The 14,275-nt window shown below is 41.0% G+C and overlaps 1 protein-coding gene across 10 annotated transcripts in view; it reads left to right on the top strand.

Annotated features, from left to right (window-relative positions):
• The window catches only part of rimbp2a (RIMS binding protein 2a), a 63,715-nt gene that overhangs the window by 46,827 nt on the left and 2,613 nt on the right, over positions 1–14,275 (top strand). For 5 of the 10 annotated variants that reach the window (XM_051412688.1, XM_051412689.1, XM_051412691.1 and 2 more), the window contains 12 exons: positions 488–639; positions 1,334–2,101; positions 2,412–2,567; positions 2,870–3,016; positions 3,720–3,822; positions 4,297–4,425; positions 5,869–6,038; positions 6,752–6,920; positions 7,025–7,125; positions 7,300–7,371; positions 7,751–7,915; positions 10,606–13,935. In XM_051412688.1, coding sequence (XP_051268648.1) covers positions 488–639; positions 1,334–2,101; positions 2,412–2,567; positions 2,870–3,016; positions 3,720–3,822; positions 4,297–4,425; positions 5,869–6,038; positions 6,752–6,920; positions 7,025–7,125; positions 7,300–7,371; positions 7,751–7,915; positions 10,606–10,842 — 2,369 coding nt within the window. In that variant the 3' untranslated portion in view covers positions 10,843–13,935. Of the gene's footprint in view, positions 1–487; positions 640–1,333; positions 2,102–2,411; positions 2,568–2,869; positions 3,017–3,719; positions 3,823–4,296; positions 4,426–5,868; positions 6,039–6,751; positions 6,921–7,024; positions 7,126–7,299; positions 7,372–7,750; positions 7,916–8,874; positions 13,936–14,275 lie in introns of those variants that run through there. The other 5 variants (XM_051412696.1, XM_051412695.1, XM_051412697.1 and 2 more) reach the window with 5 other exon arrangements.

The raw sequence follows: 14,275 nt of genomic DNA on the forward strand, positions 1-14,275 counted from the left end.
ATATAGAGTGGAAATATAGTTCTGAATAGTTTGCAAAAATAATTAAAATACAACACTAAGAAGATTTCAGTCAGTGTTAGTGTTGTGCCGTGATAACTTATCATATATGACATTTTATATAAGCACAACTTTTGAATGCTCCCCACTAGCAATGTCACATTATCACATGTATTGGCATGAATCTCTACAAAGCTGAAATAAGGTGTTATGTACATCTTTCACAGATTTAGATACACAGCAAAAACGGCAAATGATAAATTAACCCAGTTTGTTGTTTCCTGAATCCTCTCACCACCTCACCCCTCTTCACTTGTTTGTGGGCATTTCTGTGCATGGTTGTGTGTGTGTCAATTTGTGCATTTAATGAATGCTTCACACCCACCCTTTCTGCTTGTTTGAACATACATAATTTTAAAATTGTAAATTATTACATACATTCTTTTTTTAAACTTTTTTTTACCCTTACATCTGTTTTCTTACCCTCTAGGACCTCCCCTGCCTCCCCAGGATGTACAGGTGCTCTGTGGGCAGGCTCCAGGGGTCCTACAGGTCCACTGGAAGCCCCCCATCCTTTCTCCTACAGGCACATCTAACGGGGCAAATGTGGTTGGCTACGCAGTCTGCACTAAAGGACAGAGGGTGAGTTAGGAAGTGTATAACTGGCCCAAACTGTGTCCTTATTTAAGCTGATTCTGTTAAGAGGTATGCTGAGTGATGCTGAATTAAAGGTATCACTCATGATTAGAGGGAGAATAAGTGACTTTGTACAGTACCATAGTACTGAGGGACTGGTTTGTGGAGAATTCACAAGCATATGGGATCCACATTTCACAGGCCTACATGCAGTACACAGCTACAGTATAAAACAGTATGTGATGTGTTTAATCATATTTAATCCATTTGAAACATGAGAACATACATCACAGATGGGATGGTAATAGCCTCTGTTGTTGAGTTAGGATTATGTCATCAGTGCCCTCAATGCATACAGCAGTGCCATCTACTTGTGATTCATGTCCAGTGCAAGACTCTCAATCTGGGACCTGTGAAGTCTCGGAAAGGTCTCTCACTCCCTCTGGTGACTACCAAAGTAAAGCAACACAGTATTCTGAAATTTTAACATCACAATGTTTTCTGCCTGATTCTGTGCTCCACATACTAAAGCAAAAGTGAACAATGTGAGAAGGTTGTGCTCAGAACAAAGAGGACACTAACCATTTGCCTATTATATTCTAGTGGGGTTGAAACATTGTCCTGATATTGATTATGATACTGATGTCGTTTCAGCTTTTGTTAGCTTCTGTTAATATTAACATTTTTCTTTTTAATGCAGATAGCTGAGGTGTTGTACCCGATGGCAGACTATGTTACTGTCGAGCTGACAAGGATTCAGTGCCTGGAGGCCAGGGAAGTCATCGTTAGGACGCTGTCAGTACAGGGAGAATCCCAGGACTCCCAAGTCGCCGTCATTCCAAACAACCTGCTCGTGCCTCTACCTGCGCTTCCCCTACCACCGCCAATGCACCCCCACGCAGGCCCCCCTCCACACCCCCATGTTCAGCCCCACCTCCAATCCCCTCACCTTCCTCATGCCACACCCCAACTTCCTGCTCCACCCCAGGCACATGGGCAACCCCATCCTCCACACCCTCAACCCCACCCCAGACATTCCCACCCAGGTGGACCCCCGCAACCCCAGCTTCGACCCCCACACCCTCAGCCCCAGCCCCTACATTTTCAGCCGCGCCCGCCCCACCAAGGTCCCAGGCCCCAGCACCAACTGCCTCTGCTACCCCACCCCCAACACCCTATACCTCAGAGACCAGTATGTGCCAGAGATCTGGATGCCAAAGAGCACGCGGCCCACCACGGGGGAGCTATTCCACCTGGCCAGTCTGGCTGGGACCCCACACGCTCTCCTTCTTCCCAGCCTCCTGTGCCCATGCAAGGCCACACTCTTGAGGCCCCTCCCTCTGCCAATCCACGCTCCCCATCCCCACAGCGGATACTTCCGCAGCCCCGAGGCACACTTATTCCGGACACGGTGGCCAAAGCCATTGCCCGAGAAGCAGCGCAGAGGGTGGCGGCAGAAAGTGGCAAGGTGTGTTGAAATGTCGTATTGTTAAAAAAATTTAATTATACAATCAAAAAAAAGAAAGAAAAAGAAACTAACATGTAAAAGGGTGAATTTAATTAGAATTTAAAAACATATCTAAATAAAAAGCTAGAAATTAATAGTGTGTGGGGGGATCTATTGATTGTGTACAAAAGGTTAAAAAACATAAGAAAATATAAAGATCAAGTTATTAAAATACTGCATACAATAGCCAACAATAATGAAGCACCATATTACTTGACACTGAGTAAGCACTCTGTTACTCAGTGTGCTCACTTTTCATGCATGTTTTCAGGGGGAAAGGAGGCAGGGCAGATACGGAGAGCAGGGTCATTCATTTCACCAGCATCACTCTGACGAGGAAGAGGAGGACGAGGAAGGCTTTGCGCGCGGCCGTCGGAGAGGACCCTCAGTCGACGAGTTCCTCAGAGGCTCTGAGCTGGGGAGGCCGGTAAGAACGACGCGACAAGGGATAAATCGTTCGCCTCCTTGTCAACTTCAGCCACAATGTGTTTTTCAATAGACAACCTCTCACGTGTGTGTATGTTTGGACGTGTGTGTGCATGCATGTCTGGGTGGTTGCATGCATACACTCCCTTTGCCTGGTGTCTCTGTGTGTGTTCCAATGTGTGTGTTCGCCCATCCATGTGCGTTTGGTGTGTGCATGTATGTATGTTTGTATGTATGTATGTATGTATGTGGACTTAAACAACTGCGTCTTGTGTGTTTGTGTTTGTGTGTGACTGCCAAAAGCCTCACTATAGTCACAATGAAGATTATCACAGCGAAAGCAGCCGGGGCTCTGACCTGTCTGACATCATGGAAGAGGATGAGGAGGAGCTGTACTCTGAGATGCAGCTGGAAGAGGGACGCCGACGCAACTCGCACAACACACCCAAGGTGCAGTTCTTTGCACTTATTTTAAACCCAAGAGTCATAACCAGCCAAATTAATTATTATTTAGCGAACTGCACAGGCACAGATACTTCAATTGAGACTGCTGCCTTGACTTGCATTTGATGTGTTGTTAGTGTGTGAGTTTAATTCAAATTTAGAGAATAGGGGAAAATAAATTTGAATACGTCATCACAATGGAGAGAAACGGAGAGAGACAGACTGCGTTCTGATACCTTCATGCAGCATATCGACATATCAGTGAAGAGAAACGGTACTGGAGGAACATCTTCAAAGTTTGATTCCAGTCCATGTCCAGTCTGAACCAATGCTATATAGACTAGGTCTGAATGTGTTCAGCATCTTGGAGAGACTGAACAATTTAGCGCCATGAACGGAGACAACACAGTAACATAGACAGCGCTTACTGATGGTTTTGACACTTTTTTAAAAAAGTAGTTTGTTATCAGTATTTGCTTAATTTTGGAATGTTAAACTTTCCCGTGGGCTTGTGTGTGTTTGAGTGTGTGTCTATGCGTCTGTGTTTTAGTGTGCCTGCCTGCGAGTGCTGCATGATTTCGTTTACATAAAATTCGTATGAGTATGTCGATGTGCGTTTTTTTCACATGCGAGTTTGTCCACGTGTCTGTGAGCGACTTATGAATGTTTAATGTTTGTGAATGTTTTTCTGTGTTTGCTCGCATTTCAGACAAACAATCGCGCTGGAGGCCGTCAGGACCGGGAAACTGGGAGAAGAATTAATCATGGCGGTTCTCAACCGCAGAGACGACCTCTAATGGTCCCCTCCATTGGTCAGTATAGGGAGGTGGCTAGAGAGAGAACAGAAAAAGGGAGAATCTTTTATTTTATATTTTTTAATGTTTTCTGTGCCGTAGAACAGTAATGTTTGTTGCTCTGTTAAAGCCTTCATGAGCTTCTCTGTGTCTCCAGATCACCTCTGTGTCTATGAACCATGCTCATGCCCTTCACTACCTTGAAATAAATGAGATCTTTCAGAGATTATTATGATGCAGCAAGCTGACACTTTTCTTAAACTGCTGTGCACAGTTGCACCACATGTTGATGCATTTAATCTACTCCGATACAGAATCTCACAATCATGACACTTTAGCCATGGTAGTTTTCCTGTGTTTATTTATTATTACCTTGTGTATAAGCAATAAGAAGCTTTAGCTTGTAACACTAATCTTTAGGTAACCTTTTGGGAGGGGAATGTTGAGCTTTGCATTGTAACCCCATCACACTCTAACTGGTGTTTCCTGTAGAGGTAACCTCTGAGAATAACAGTGAGGGAAACCTCTCCCCCATCACCGAGGATGTTTACTATGGCAGAGTAGCTCGGCACAGGACGCGGCCATCCCGCAGGCACATGGGCGGCACCAGGTCTCCCCATGGTATGTGCCTGCAGTCCCGTTTTTACCACCACAGCATGGCGACAAAAGAAATGCCACCAGCAACCGGCAGATTAGCTGTGGACACTTGCAAGTGCCTGTTTCTCTGTCTTAAATAATAATAGTTATTATTATGCTTCCAGTTGAACAGCATGACTGCACTGCACTGAAATGGTGGACCCACTGGCAAGCCATACCTGGGGTCCAGGGTGAACGTTTCCACAGTTGCAGATGATAAATGATTGATTGACTGCTCAGGGAATGCCTCACTCACTGCACTGAACTCCAGATGCCTGCTAAACCCCCCTCCCTTTGTGGTACAACCACACCTACTACACTTACAATGAGAGTAGTCATGCATGACATTTTTGACGGAATACTAGTGGTAGACATTAAAGAATGACTACACATTCACTGCTTTTTTTTTTTTTTTGAGTTCCTTTGGACATTTGAGTTTGAAATATCAGCTGTTGGAAATGCAGTTGTCCCTTACATTTCCTTCCTTGTTACACCTAAATACAATTACCAAACCTTCTGCAGGTTGGCAGATGCTCACCTGGGAGCAATGCATTTCACATCATGCTTGTATTTTCAAGCGCCAAACAGTATCTCACTCTGCTAGCTGGTACATTTCATTTTTACAAATATTAAAAATGCCAAATTCAAATAAATGACAGGCTTCCACAACAACTCTGCCATCTCAGCTTTAGACCTCTTGTTGCTACGGTGTAAGGGTTGGCAATGTGTGGGAAGTGTGAGATTTTTACTTTATATAGAATTTCACCCAAAGTTTTATTTTTATATGAAGTGAAAATAGACCTATGGAGTACCTATCTTTTTTTTTATTTAGGCATTTTGTAGCATGCATATCACAGTCTTGTTTGTTTGTGTTGTGTCATGTCCATGAATCACATTCTGTCTGTGTATTGCACCAGGGTTTGTCTTGCTCCCCATTTGTCTTTCACTGTATATTCAAACATAATAGCGTGTGTGAGTGTGTTTATGGGTGCATGCGTTTTTGCCACAGTAAATGATTTAAATAGCTGACTGACCACAGATTTATTCCTGCATGCTGACAGGCACAAATATGACAAGACAAGAAAATCCAATCTGTCATGCAGCACTGCCTGATCGAATCAATTATTAAGACAAAATAAAATCCTCTCATTGATTTCCTTTGATTGACGCATGGCTAAGATACATCACGATGTAAGCATAATGGCCTTGCTCATCACAATAGTGGTCTACACTGTATGCAGCACTAAGTTTTGTTACCGAGCACAAACACAGGCTCAAATTTTTACAGGAGACAAAAATTAAAACTATGTTTGCAAAGAAACAAAGTCTCCTCCAAAGACCTTTGTGTGTTGGATCACATCCATTGGTTGCACTAGCTTGTGATGTAGGATGATATGATTTTTTTTTTTGTCTTCAATGTGTTTTAAGATGGCTACAGGGACCGGGATCGTCGCTCTCCCACGTACTACGATGAGTCAGAGCCTGAGGATTCCTTCCGGATCTTCGTAGCCCTCTTCGACTACGATCCTCTGTCCATGTCCCCCAACCCAGATGCCGCTGACGAGGAGCTGCCCTTCAAAGAGGGGCAGATCATTAGGGTGGGAGTTTACAATTTAGATGGTCAGATACTTTGATGCATTCCTGATTATTCTGTCTTCCTCTTTGAGGTGAATCCAAACCTTAAGGTACAAGTTGTTTGCTGCTTGTCCACAAACAAAGGCTATAACCCTGAAATATTATGTGAGAAATGGTTATTGCAATAACTGCAGAAAGTATGCATTCATTCCATACTATATATATATATATATATATATATATATATATATATTATATCTATACAATTCTGTCAGACTGATTTCACCCTCCACTATTGTTTGTTTTTCATGCAGAATTCAAAAGCTCTCTGTAAAATAGCTTTTCTGCAATCCAAACTGCTGCCCACAAATTCCAGCGTTGAATCTTTATTCATCCTTTAAGCTTTATTTTACAGTAAAAGAACACTTTTGCAGCTGGCAAATTAGTTTTCAGTGCTGTGCCTTGGTCAAAAAAATGTTTTACAAAATGTTCTGGAATTGACCTTTAAAACAGTGTTGGGAACCAGGTTCATTTGAAAATAAAATTGCCTATACCACTGCATATCTTTTGTGCACACCCTCTTCTTCACCAAGAACTCTTCTGAACAACATGTACATCACTGCCATGACAGTACCGCAGTCATCATTTCTTGAAGCGTCATAAAAGAAGTTCTGGTCTGGTCTATGTTTTAAAGTGGCAAGTCTAAACATCACTCTTTAACTCTCTTGTCTAACAGGTGTATGGTGATAAAGACACAGATGGCTTTTACAGAGGAGAAGTGAGAGGCAGGATGGGTCTGATCCCCTGTAACATGGTGTCAGAGATACGAGCGGAGGACGAGGAGACCCTGGACCAGCTCATCAAACAGGGCTTCCTGCCACTCAGCACCCCCGTGGACAGAATAGGTACTACGCAAGCACACTCGCTCTCATGAACAAGTAAAGATCTGCGTTTGGAAAGAACAGTTGTGGTTACTTTCTGTTAACAAGCCGTCTATTATCGCTTCCAGAGCAAAACCGAAGAGGCCTCCGCCGAGATCAGGCCTCGAGGAGGATGGTGGCTCTGTATGACTACAACCCCCGAGAGAGCTCCCCTAATGTTGATGTCGAGGTATCACTTAGTGCCCAGGACCCCTTGCTGAACACACACATACTTAGAGATCCAAGGGAGTGCTGTATAAGAGGCTAACCACACATACACATATAAGGACATAGCAGATTAAGACATAGTGAACTTGGATCGCATTCCTTGTATATCTGTTTCTGTGTCTCTGTCTTCTGATAGGCTGAGCTGACCTTCTGTGTTGGTGACATCCTTGCGGTCTTTGGAGATATTGATGAAGACGGATTCTATTATGTGAGTGCTGCTTGACTGTGTTAGCTTCTCTCATCTAATGTGTTTAATCTCTTCAAAAACCATCACTAAACCATCAATATATATGGTGTTCATTTTTAGAGGTCCTGGTAGCAGATTTTTAACCTTTTGGCAGAGCCAGGCTAGCTGTTCCCCCCCTGTTTGCAGTCTTTATGCCAAGCTGAGTTAACTGGCTGCAGGTTATAGTTTCATATTTACTGTACAGACATGAGAGTGGTATTAATCTTCTCGTCTATCTCTGGATTAACAGTGATATGTTAACTGTAGATTCCAGATTTTTTGAAACAACATGTTGTATATACAATATGGCATGCGTCATGTTCAGTGACAGAAATGAGTCTCCTCTCATTACCGTCCACAGGGTGAGATTAACGGCCACCGCGGTCTGGTTCCCTCTAACTTCCTGGAAGAAGTGCCTGATGACGTGGAGGTGTATCTGACTGATACGCTGTCCCAGTACCCCCAGGAAGAGCCTGCCAACCGGCCCCCTGCCAACTCTGCCGCAACCGTCTCAGAGGGCAAACGGGTACATCATCATCGCCGCTCTCAGCGCTAGGCCCTGTGTTCATCCATCCTCCGTCCTCTCTCTTGATTTCCGTCTCTCGCTTCCTCCACTTTGCCGTCTGTGTGCTGTTCATTGTGTGTGTTTGTCCATGTGGTGACAGTGGTGACTCTATACAAACTAACAACTCCCGCCCCCGCACCCTCCTCCCTCCCCTCACCCTTTGGAAAAGGGGACAAAAATCCAGTGTTAACACCTTTCTGAGTCTCAGAGAAAGGAAGAAGCAAAGCCTGACATGGACAGAGAGAGGATAGACTGTGGGAGCTCTGCGGGTGATTTATGCATGTAGCACTGGTTAAGGAGGACTTGAAAAAGGCTCAACTCATTCCTTACACAAGATAATTTGGTACCTCTTTGCACTGACACACAAAATCAAATTGTGGTTATTGTGTATTATAATAATGATAAAAATAAGTGCTTTATTAACACATAACAATTGCTACCCAATGACACTGACAGAAATCATTTGAGAAGAAGAAAACTTTAAAGATGGAAAAGAGAAAAAAGCATGCCTTTTTCAAACTTGATACATTTTATAATAACTTTCTTGGCTCGACTACTGTATTTCCTGAAAGAGGCTTTGTTTCTTTATGTATATTGCACACACATCAGATCTATTTTTCAGCCCTGTTGACAGTGGATACGCCATGTTTGCTCTGAGCTCGAGAGACAAAACTAATCGCAGCACTGATACATCCATACTGTGTTGTTACGATGGAACAATAAAAGAAAAAAATTGGATATTAAAAACATTCTTTTTTGCGCTCTGTGTTGATGTGCGTTGGTGTTGTTGTTGATGTTGTTGTTGTTGTTTTCAGTTGTTTCATAGTGGTGTGGGTTTTCAGCGACGGTGACAATGCTGCCACATCTGATTTCTTTTTTGTTTTTCCTCACCCGCTTGGCAAAACAAAACAAACAAACAGAAGAAGATTGTTCATTTCACACCATAAATGGCTCTGTCTGCCTTGTACAGTAAGTCAGCAACTTCAGATACCAAACTCTGGGCTCTAATGCACACAGCTCGTGGTCACAGCGAAGGCTTCTAAATGCCACTTTACATTATGGAAGCATTTGTTAAGTGCTTCTCTAATGCTTTTTTCAACATTTCACATCAGTACAATCTGGCATTTTTCCTTCTTTGAGTGATACAAAAATGTTTTGGTACATCTTCAAATTAAAATATTTGCCTCACAACACTGAACAGCATCATTTCTGTCACCCAAAGTTGGTATATTTATGATATATGAGAAATCTAGACCTCCTTAAATCAGAAATTTGCTGAAAATACAAACAACCATCTTCCTGAAAGGAAATAAATGCATAACTGTGTATCCAGCTGCTGCATTAAATGAGAAGCCTGGTATCTACAGTTGTGTCCCTGGGTGTTGTACTGTATATAATTGTACTGTATGTTCCCTCATGGCCTAACTGATGGTGGACTTCTCCGGCTCTGTGGTGTGCTGATGTCGTGCTCAACATTTGATGGCTTCCTCCTCAGTGTTTCTTCTTCTACATATGTACAACGTTGGTGTGTGTGTGTGTGTGTGTGTGTGTGTGTGTGTGTGTGTGTGCGTGTGTGTTTGTATGTGCGTGTGTTTGTGTGAAAACTTAGCAAATCTTTTTAATTTAATACAGATTACGAAGCAGACAGATAATAGCTTTGACCATTTCAAAATAGTATGTTGAGAATATTAAAGTTATAATCAGTGTGGATTTTATCAGGTTTTTCTCTTCCTGAAAATGTAGTTATTATAAGACACGCATTGGACCCTTTAAGACTAAATATGCAACAACAATTTGCATTGTTTAAAAAACATTATGTCTCTCATGATATTACATTGAATGTAACTGATAAATGAAATGAAAATGAACACATTTCTTTATTTATAGATGGATATATAAATAGAGAACTTAATCCCAAAGGGAAATTGCAGCAGCCAAATCACACATAAGAATTATAAAACAAGCAATATTAGAAGATAGATAATAAAGACATAAATAACTAAAATCTTAACTAAAAACTGATTTAAAAAAAGAAAATTTACAGTGTGTAATGACAGTGCCTATTTATATTTTGTACATGGTTAGTACATTTAGAGGATGCAAATTGTTACCAAGGCTGCATAAGCCTCCTTCTACTTAGAACTTCTTGTAATAATAGACAATGTTCAGATTTTTTTGCACCAAATCACACACTGTGCTGAACAACTGATTTGATACACGTGCCATTTGGCAACAAGTTATTTCTAGACTGATGACCAAAGTTCAAAGTTCAGCAAACAAACAGGACAACAAATGTAAACCTCCTTGCTGGATGTAAATAGATCGATATCGATCAGTCTGTATTACAGGATAAAAGCAACAAACAAACAAGAAAGACATACTTGAGTCAGTGGGTAATTTGTACAGTGAATGCACCTCAGCCCACTGAGAATTAGAGAAATAGGGTCTTATTATGTAGAATTATAACTCAAACTATACACTGCTTATTACACAAAACAAGCAATGCGGTTTGAATACGTTCGCCATACTTTTCTGCATTAAAATAACAGACAGACAGACAGACAGACACCTAGTCTGCAGTGTGAAAGTGTTGCTTCTTTTGTAATACGCTGCCCCATGCCTCCACACCTCCCCATCGCTTCTCTCTTCAGGTTACCACAGAAACCACCGACACGGTCGACAACGACGTCACGCCTGTACGAGCTCCGTCCCCGATCGTCCGGCCCCTCCTTCCGGGCACCATGAGACCCCTGAGCCCTACGAGGGGCCCCCACATCCCGCTGGACCTCCGGGACCCCAGGGACTCCCAAGATCTGGCAAACAAGAAGAAGAAGGGACTACTTTCCAAGGGGAAGAAGCTGCTGAAGAGACTCTCCCCTGTGAAATAAAACACACAAAAAAAGAAGCATACATGTACAAATACGTGCACATGCTGGGCTCTGTATATTGCATCCATACAATCAACTCTGGTCTCAACAACACATGACAGAGAGGATGGGAGCTTTGTCTCCAGGACTGCGTGAGCCTATTTGAATATAACCAGTGATACAGTTATTCATGTTTGGTGATGGATACAAATCAACTAACTGATGTACAGTGCAGTGCCAAAATCAAGAGAGAGGTCACCTGCAGACACAAAAAACATATTACTGTGATGTATTTTAAATCAACGGATGACTAAAACAAAAAAAAAAAAAAAAAAAAACAACTAGGATTTTCATGACATGTATTTTTTCTTTATCATTTATTTCAAGCAGGGTAGCTGTGAAAACATACATCTAAGTTTCTAACAGGCTTTTCTCAGCAAAAAAGAAAAAAAAAACATAAATTTTTTGGAGTATTGATGTCACCACAAGGAAACAGAGACCATACTCCTCTAAGAAAATCTCTAATAGACTACACTGTTATTGAGGCATTCTGTGAAGCAATGCTGGCTGCTAACACAAAGGCTTTATTCAGTGCAATATCATAGAGAGGTGGTAGCATATGTGAGAAGAAAGGAAACATTTCCGCGTGTACCTGTGATTCAGCAGAGAGTTTTCTGTGATGAAAGGAATTTTTAAAAAAAGAATAGCAGATTGGCAACAGGGCATTAAAGTGAGAAACACCGGGCGAGCTTAGCTGTCTCAGTGGCCTTTATGAAAACAACACGAGCGTGACATTCCTCGTTCGATCAAAAGGTTGATCCACACCAGGGTTTTTTTGTTCTTTGACGGGTCGCTTGTGCTTTGTCAATTTTTTTAAGATTAAATCGGAGCAGCAATGTTTGTCATCCCCGCTGTCAAGCTGTCATGAAACGCCTAGTTCAAGACAAAATTTTTGTGTCTGTCTTCCTATTGCACAAAGGTGTGTGTTTTTTGTCTGACGATTGGTAACATACATGTTTTGTGTGCCTGTGTGAGCGTGTATGTGAGGCAGTATGTGATGCATTCATGTTTGCACCTTTCATGTTTCCTTTCACTTATGTTTTGTTTCAGAAAGGGGAGGCCATGTTGTTATTGGTCATGTGATCTAGTGATGTGCTGCTACCTCCATTGCCTGTGCACTGTTTGGTTTTGTTGTCTCATGTTGATATAGGTGGCCGTGTTAAAGCATCAAAGAGGGTGCAAATCAAAAAGTCAAGGTGTGCATTGTTCTCCAGTTCATCCACTGGAGGTCTGTGGAGAGAAATACTAACTTATTTAACATTTCGTATCTGGTTACACACAGTATAAGCTCTACATGACTTGTACGCCAAGTAGCCCACATAAGGACTATACCATAAAAAGTGTCACACAGCTTACATTATATACATTAAAAATGGAATCTGGTATGGAATAGATTTTTACTTTATTCTCATGATCTTGGATCATTAATGAAATAAGCTGATGTATTCAAAGCCAGAGTGTGGAGAGCGCACGCACTAATCAGTAATGCCAATATTCTGTTGTTGCTCCTTTTAGTTTGTTGACTCATCGAATGTTTTATATATTTAATTGAGTCTTCAAAAACAAAGAAACATATTTGCATAATGCTACTCAAAGATTTGCTCCAGAAATTGTAATCAGATCGGAAGAATCTCCTTAATATCCTGCAGGCTGCCACGCTGACTGTCTATTCAATCTCATTCATTTTCAGTGTAAAAGCTTCAAAACAATGTGTCTTGATTTCAAAGACAGATTGCGCTGCATTTTCTCCAAATGTAAATGTTGTCAATATTTTAGTTCCAATTTAACATTTTCATCTTTCACATACTCTCCTGTGGCCAGAATGCCAAATTCAACCCTTGAAATTTTTTTTTTATTGGTTTTCACATCCAGGTAAATTTAATAAACCCCGGAGAGCCAATCCAATTCTATGGAAGCCCTAAAAATGTGGCCCCAAAAAAGAAAACCAATCAAAAGCTTTTTCCTAATGTTGAAAACATCTTGACTTGAAAAAATATTTTGCCACAGACATTCTTTTCTCAGTCTTAATGTTTTCTCCATCTTTTTTTTTTTTTTACATTGAAAAAGATGAATGAACTTCAAAGATGTTTAAACTTGCTGTGTTTACCTTCCAGCTCACTGATCACACAGAGTCACAGGATATAATTTAAATGTATTTATCTCAAACACAACCCACTGTCCTACCTCAGTTTTTTTCTTTCGAGGAGATAGTCATTGTGTGTGTTAATTAAACAAGATTATATCTTCAGTTGGAATTTCATTTTCGAAAGCAAACATTCACTTGGATTACTGAGGAGAAAGGCATGCACAGGCTACTGTATCAACATTTTGTGATCTGTGGAGGTGACTAAAAGTGCTAAAAGAACTCGACTAACTTGAGGGATAGTATGTCTCATAGCTTTAATCATTTATAAACTTCTATTCTCTCTGTTTAGTTTTAAATATCCTATCCAGTTCGTCTCTTATGTCAAGTTGCACTTGAAAGATGTGAGTTTATTGTGTTAAACAGCATTCCCCTCCTCATTCTTTATGAATATTACTGATTAAATGCAATGACAAGAGAGGGATTACCAAAATGGAATGTGAGAAGAGTTCGGCTGGTTTACATCTGATTCGTTTTTGTTCCAAAGCGGTTCATGTATAGTTTCTCATTCAGTCTGTCACAAAGTTGAAATACTGTAATATGGTGTCCCAATACCAAATCATTCAGTTGTGAATGGGTGTAGTGTCTCTAAACGCTGTAGCTCTTTTGTACTTTGATCCATTTGTAGATAATTTATAAATGTTTCTACTTGATTTTACGACAGCCTTTTTGTTAGTGCACTGAGATTTCCTCTCCCTGTAAAAGACTGCAAGCATTCTCCATAGTGTCCTTTGAAATCAGATGTATCAGTCCACCGTATGTGCTTGCTTTGTGAATCAAAGTTTAAAAAAGAAAAAAAGAAAAAGAGAAGTCATTGGACAGTATTTATGGTGATTAATTATGTGTGGGTGTGCATGTGAAAAAATACAACTTTTATAACCAAATTAAATTTGATATTTTTTAGAAACTCATCGTTTTTATACTCATTTGTGTATGTCATGTGCTTTCAATGAAGAGAGCAGGTCAGATTTGACCTGTTGTATTTAATACAGCAGGCAATATTCAACCTTTTGTGGCTCTAAACCTATGACGTATATATATAACAAATGTTCACAGTCCTGTTGGTTTGACAGCCAGACATCCTTATTTAAATTATCTGTCATTGAGTGAGTTAATGAATCAATGTTCTTAGTTCGGTAGCTTAGGGTCTACACCTCCCTGAAGGGTTTCAGCTCAAAAGAAAGAGATGAAGATTTCTTATATGGTTCAACACAGTATTACATTATCACAATAATGTTTAAGGCTAGATAA

The sequence above is a fragment of the Dicentrarchus labrax genome, unplaced genomic scaffold, assembly GCF_905237075.1.
Source record: "Dicentrarchus labrax unplaced genomic scaffold, dlabrax2021, whole genome shotgun sequence".
NCBI lineage: Eukaryota > Metazoa > Chordata > Actinopteri > Moronidae > Dicentrarchus > Dicentrarchus labrax.